At 46.4% G+C, this 6,229-nt stretch overlaps 1 protein-coding gene across 1 annotated transcript; it reads right to left on the bottom strand.

Annotated features, from left to right (window-relative positions):
- Positions 1 to 252: 252 nt before the first annotated feature.
- LOC117395468 (threonine--tRNA ligase 1, cytoplasmic-like) lies at positions 253 to 3,180 on the bottom strand (the record flags this gene model as incomplete). Its single annotated transcript, XM_059005910.1, is given in 7 exon segments — positions 253 to 331; positions 471 to 535; positions 748 to 865; positions 1,103 to 1,224; positions 1,384 to 1,507; positions 1,734 to 1,921; positions 2,731 to 3,180. Coding segments are annotated over 7 exon segments (759 nt in total), but the record flags the coding sequence as incomplete, so codon positions are not given.
- Positions 3,181 to 6,229: the final 3,049 nt, after the last annotated feature.

The raw sequence follows: 6,229 nt of genomic DNA, 5'->3' as shown, positions 1-6,229 counted from the left end.
AGAGGAGAGAGAAGACAGGAGGAGAGAAGAGAGAGAGGAGACAGGAGAGAGGAGAGAAGAGAGGAGACAAGAGAGAGGAAATAGGAGACAAGAGGGAGGAGAGAGGAGACACAGGGGTTACACTCTGACACTCTCCATACCCTAACCCTACACACACTGGGGCTGATCAGACTGGCAGCAGGGAAACCTGGACTGGGTGACGCTGCTCTGCAACAGGAGTCTGATTCCCAGCCCTGCTCCCTCCTCGCTCACCTTGAGGAGTTTGAATGCCTTGATCTTCCCTGTGTGAGGGAGGTGGGGGCCCCTGCACAGGTCCACCAGAGAGCCGCACCTGCAACACAACGAGGGGGGGGGCACGCTGTTAAAAAAAATAATAATCTGCCTCTTTCACGGGCCACTCAATACAAACACTGCCATCCACTCAAAAAAAAAAAAAAAAAAAAAACACACAATCTTCCTTAAAACAATACCTGTAAACCGTAGCCATCTGCGTCGTTATCTTCTCCTCGATAATCTGCAATTTGAATTTGTTGTGCTGCAAAAAAAAACACAATCTTACTCATTTTACATACCCAGGATAGTGAATAATTCAATCTGTACTAGCAATGATGCAACACTGGCGACACCTAGTGTCAATTTACTGCAATTACACCTCCGTGCGCGTCCACGTGTTTAAAACGCTGCCTTTATTCAAAGTGAAGAATCTCAATGCAGCAGCCGGAGCGTCAGCGACAAACTAAATCGTACCTTGAACAGCTCCAGCAGCTCCCCCCTGGTCACCTCCAGCCTCTCGAACGGCTGCCTCTCTCGGATCATCTGAGTGCACAGCTCTTGCAGCGCTGGGAGGTCATTGCTGGGCAGCGAGCTGCTCCGGGGAGGGGGGTGGAGGACCAGGGAGAGAATAAATCAGAACGAAACTAAAACAACGGTTTATTAAAAACAGAAGAGAGACACCTGCACACCTACTGCGAGAGAGAGAGAGAGAGAGAGAGAGAGAGAGGGAGAGGGAGAGGGAGGAGAGAGAGAGAGAGAGAGAGAGAGAGAGAGAAACACAGACAGACAGACAGACAGAGACAGACAGGCAGGCAGACAGGCAGCTCACCTGGGGTCCAGTTGCATGTCGTAGAAAAAGCCGCTGTCAGTGCTGGGGCCATGGCAGAGAGAACCCCGATACAAACACTCCATCACTGAACCCAGAACATGAGCGCTGGAGTGCCAGAACACCTGGAGAGAGAGAGAGAGAGAGAGAGAACCCCGATTACAAACACTCCATCACTGAACCCAGAACATGAGCGCTGGAGTGCCAGAACACCTGGGGAGAGAGAGAGAGAGAGAGGGGAGAGGAGAAGAGAGAGGGGGGGTTACACACAAATACACACTTACCCCCTTTCCTTCACCGCTGTCGAACCCCAGGATCTCCAGGGTGCCGTCCTGTTCCAGGGGTCTCCCCAAATCCCAGAGCACCCCATTCACCCGAGCAACCACGGCCCCATCAGCGAGACTGCGGCTGCACAGAGACAGACAGACAGACAGACAGACAGACAGACAAAGATAAAAAAATAAACTGGATACGCAAATATATTTTTCATTATTTATTTTTTTGTTGTTCATTGCTTCAAGAGGTTTTTTTTTTTTTTTTTTTAATCTGTTCCCCCCTATGAGGGTCCCATTCCTGAAAGGGTTAATAGAATCTGGCCCTGGCAGTGGTGTCTCCCAGTATTCCCAGTTCCTACCCGAGCCTCGCCGCCAGTTCCAGGGGGCTGGTTTTCCAGGCCTGTGCATCAAGCTCTCTGCCGTCGGGGAGGGAGACTCTGATGGGCTTGCTGTCCCTCTGAGCCCTCTCCTCCAGCTGGGCCGAGCGCTGGGACTGGAGCTGCATGAACAGAGCCAGCCTCTCAGAGACCAGCGGGGGCAGAGGGACCTGCACAGGGGGAGAGGAGAGAGGGGTGAGGCACAGAGGAGAGAGAAGAGAGAAGAGAGAGGGGGGAGACACAGAGGAGAGAGAAGAGAGAGGGGTGAGACACAGAGGAGAGAGAAGAGAGAGGGGTGAGGCACAGAGGAGAGAGAAGAGAGAAGAGAGAGGGGGGAGACACAGAGGAGAGAGAAGAGAGAGGTGACGCACAGAGGAGAGAGAAGAGAGAGGGGTGAGACACAGAGGAGAGAGAAGAGAGAGGGGGGAGACACAGAGGAGAGAAGAGAGAGGGGGGAGACACCGAGGAGAGAGGGGGAGACACAGAGGAGAGAGAAGAGAGAGGGGTGAGACACAGAGGAGAGAGAAGAGAGAGGGGGGAGACACCGAGGAGAGAGGGGGAGACACCGAGGAGAGAGGGGGAGACACAGAGGAGAGAGAAAAGAGAGGGGTGAGACACAGAGGAGAGAAGAGAGAGGGGTGAGACACAGAGGAGAAGAGAGAGGTGACGCACAGAGGAGAGAGAGGAGAGAGCCAGCCTCTCTGAGACCACGGAGAAGGGAGAGAGGGGGCGGAGACGCACAGAGGCTCACAGACAAGACACTAATAATATAGCAAATTACTGAACGAAGTAAGTAGACCAGAAAGCAGCAATGTTAGGATTTGTTGCTGTCAGCAGATTATCGCCTCTTCAGAGCAGCGCTCTAGTATACCGGGACACGCTGCACGCATGTACTAACCACTACTACAGAATGATTATTATTATTATTATTAGTTATATATATATATATATATGTGTGTGTTACAGTTAGCTACAATACCTGCCCATAAGCCCTGCAGCTGAGCGCAGCTGCCCCGCCGAGCGCTCTCACAGCGGTAAGCATCGCGGTCTGATGCTCGTTTCGTTGATGGTGTTTTTCTTATTTGTCCTCCTCCGGTATTAAAACGCGCCGGTCATTGAAAATATAAAAAGGAAACTCCACTTTTAAATTAATTTTTTTTTTACAGCATGTCAGGCTGCAGGACACCGGAAAGCGCTGTGCCCAGCGAGGCACCGTATTGGACGAGAGGGTGAAGGACAGAGGGCGGTGCTTGAGCGCGGATTGGGCGAGAGGTGGACGCGGGGGCGGGGAGATAAAGGCGGTGTTACAGAGAAAAACGTCCCCTCCTTGTTTTTCTCTCTCTCTCTTTCTTATATAACGCCAACAGATTCTATAACCTTAATTTATAACCCCAGCGGCGGCGGGCGGTATTAGAGACGCGTTCGTTGTTTTGTTTTTTTTTGCAGTCATATTTCTAAAAAAATAAACACAAACAAACGATTTTTTTGTTATATATATATATATATATATATATATATATATATATATATATATTATAAATCCAATCCAATCTGTGTATGTTTCTTTCCTCTCTCCTTTCTATATAAATAAATGCAAATAATAATAATAATAATAATTTTTACGTTTTAATGCGATTACTTGAGTTGCAGTTTTTAGATTTCATACATCCTGGAGTCAAAAACTCTGTTAAATTTATTATTATTAGTCTTAGTATTTATATTTTATTGAGTTTCATTTGATTTATTAAATTAATCCCCGGTACCGTTGCAGTGTTCTTATTTAAAGTGATAACGTCACTTATTCGTATTTGTGGATATCTTATGTTTGTCCTGCTTGGTCGTTTTGAAGAGAAGGGAGATTCTGAAAATCGCATTGAATTTCCTCTCTGAAGCGCAGGCAGGCAAAGCGCCATTCGCGACACCCGCATTAGAAATCCTAATTAAGATAAATGAATCTGTATGTGCCACACGCTAATGCTGCGGGACACAGCCACGCACGAAAATATGATGTCATTATATAGCATTACAAACTGCAAGGGTACCAAGGATTAGCGGGGGAAAAATAGGATCTTATTACAAACACAAGATTAATAACAAAAATAAATCAAATTAATAAAAATCAAAGATCAGCTCTCGCTTCGCTGAATGAATCGTTGCTGTGGACGGACGCATGGCGGCGCTACACCTAAGTAAGGCCAGCAGCAGTTTCTTCCTCACCTCCGCGCACGCATTCCTACACAGCGGGTTGGGGTGACTCCTGTTCTAAGGGGTTCCGATCGCCTCACGCAGTGTTAGTGCGAATGATTAAAATATTAATCCTGGCTCTAGGAATCAGCCAGACCGCCCTATTCCAGGCTTAGCTCGGAGCTGCGTGGGTAAAGATGTGACTCAAGCTGAAGGGAACACGGAGCCGCTCTGAGGTTTGGAGGCTGGTTTCAGGAGACTGTAGGTTTCAGGGCGCTGCGCGGCACACCAGACAGGGAGACTTCGGGGTTTGATACAGCAAACCTCAAACTAGGTCTCCCGGGGGTCTCCTGGAACCAGCTTTCAAGAAACACGTTCCCTCGGGTTAAACCTTTCCCTGGGTGTTAACTTCGATACTCAAGACTAGCAAAGTTTCACAGATCCGTTCAGATTGTGTTACAGAAACACTCAAAACACGCGGACAAATTGGGCTACAGCTGTGGGCTGAAGTTTTGCCCCACCTGTATGAAAATCATTTTGATCTTTTATTTCACATGTAAAAAAAAAAAAGCCAAATGTCACATTTTTCAATGCGTTAGTTTTTCTCGTTAAGTATATGTGGAAAGCTATACAAAGCGGCGGTGTGTAATTCAGTATCTGGAGGTAACGTTATTCAGCAGCTTTCATGCGACTTTATAAAGCAAGATTCTACATAGAGGGGGATGCAAAATATCCGTCCAGAGCTGTGGTGATGAAGCGGTCACCCTTGTGTGTTCTGCATTGAACTCCCGCAGGCATTGAACTTAATATACAACTACACGCAAGCACTCCAACCTGCGTGGGAGTCAATCCTTGATCATCAACTCCACTCCCTTTCAAGGAATTGATATTTTTAGAGATATTAGTAACCACTGTGATCGTTTCATTTGTAAGCCCAGTTTTAACTGACTCACAAACAGCGACTTCTTCATTTGAAGTGATTTTGTCGCCTGTTGTGAGAAGCCGATTTTAACAGACCGCTGCTACTAATCTGACGTGTTTTAAACAGGAATTCAAATTGAACGAAAGGACACCAAAAAAACCCTCAGGAATTGCCCCCCCCCAACCCCCAACCCCCAACCCCCAACCCTTATTTCAATATTAGTTCTCCCCAGCCCATCAGATCAGTCAAAACAGCATTGACAACATCTCACACACAAAAAATAAAAACATTTCACAATGAAACAAAAGGGGCTTTCCGCCCAAAATAGAGATAACTTTGGTGCAGTATTTATCCTCCCTTCTTTACCATTAAAAAAAGTGTTTAGTTCTTAACCAAATCCAGTTTCTTTGAAAAAATACAAAAAACGAGAACACAAAGCCGTCTGTATCTGTGTAATCCGCTCCATTCTAAACTCGGCACGCTTTCTAACAGCGGACCATCTCTCAGCATTGTGAACCGACATGCCTTCATTCCCAGCTTCTTATTCTGAGGACAGGCAGACCACTGACCTTTTCTTAACACACAGAAAACGGCGTTTTTAATCGCCACCGTGGGGAGGAAAACACACACCCAAGAAAGGGATCTTTTTTAAGCTGCAGTTTCTTTTTATATGGAGGTGTGTAAATAATAACAATAAGAAATAAAAGTACTGTGTCTTTGCAGAATTAAGTTACAGTTAGACCTCTAAGGTTAACAAAATGAGCACAAGTTAGCAGAACACAGGTTAGAGGGGGAGCCCCTGTCTCCGCTGACCCCCACTCCAGCTGGATTCTCCATCCCTTACCTACACCCTTCACTGCCCTCATGGTTTGAGTACGTGTTTAAAAACCCGTTTTCATCTCTTAAAACTGATTTCAAGTCAGCTGTAACCTTTTATAAGTAACCTGAACTCTGCAACTTGAGCGGAACACACAATTAGAAAAAGGGGTGATTAAGCAATTTATGGGTTCACTGAAGGGTCTAGTTAAGCGACTGGGCCCTCCGCTGGATTGAAAACGGGTGCTGTGTTTCACAGCTCAGGTATTCACCTTACATCCTTCTTGTCGGTTTTTTTTAAAATTGAACCTGCAAAGAAGCTGAAATATTTACAGCAATTTCAAACAAGATTTTTAAGCGTTTAATTTTTTTTTAACATATATATCTATATATATTTTGCTTTTTTGGGGGGCTGGGGGTTTGGCAACACAATTATTCTCACTGCAAAACACAGCCGCTGTAGTTCACAGACTAACAGTTTTCACACATTCTCCAGAGAGCGTACAGATCATCCAAACAGCAGCTCATCAAGAGGACTCTACTCTAGGCGTTCCCC

This window comes from Acipenser ruthenus, chromosome 32 (genome assembly GCF_902713425.1).
Source record: "Acipenser ruthenus chromosome 32, fAciRut3.2 maternal haplotype, whole genome shotgun sequence".
NCBI classification, from domain to species: domain Eukaryota; kingdom Metazoa; phylum Chordata; class Actinopteri; order Acipenseriformes; family Acipenseridae; genus Acipenser; species Acipenser ruthenus.
The sequence above is the reverse complement of the archived record's forward strand: the minus strand, read 5'-3'. Positions and strand labels throughout refer to the sequence as shown.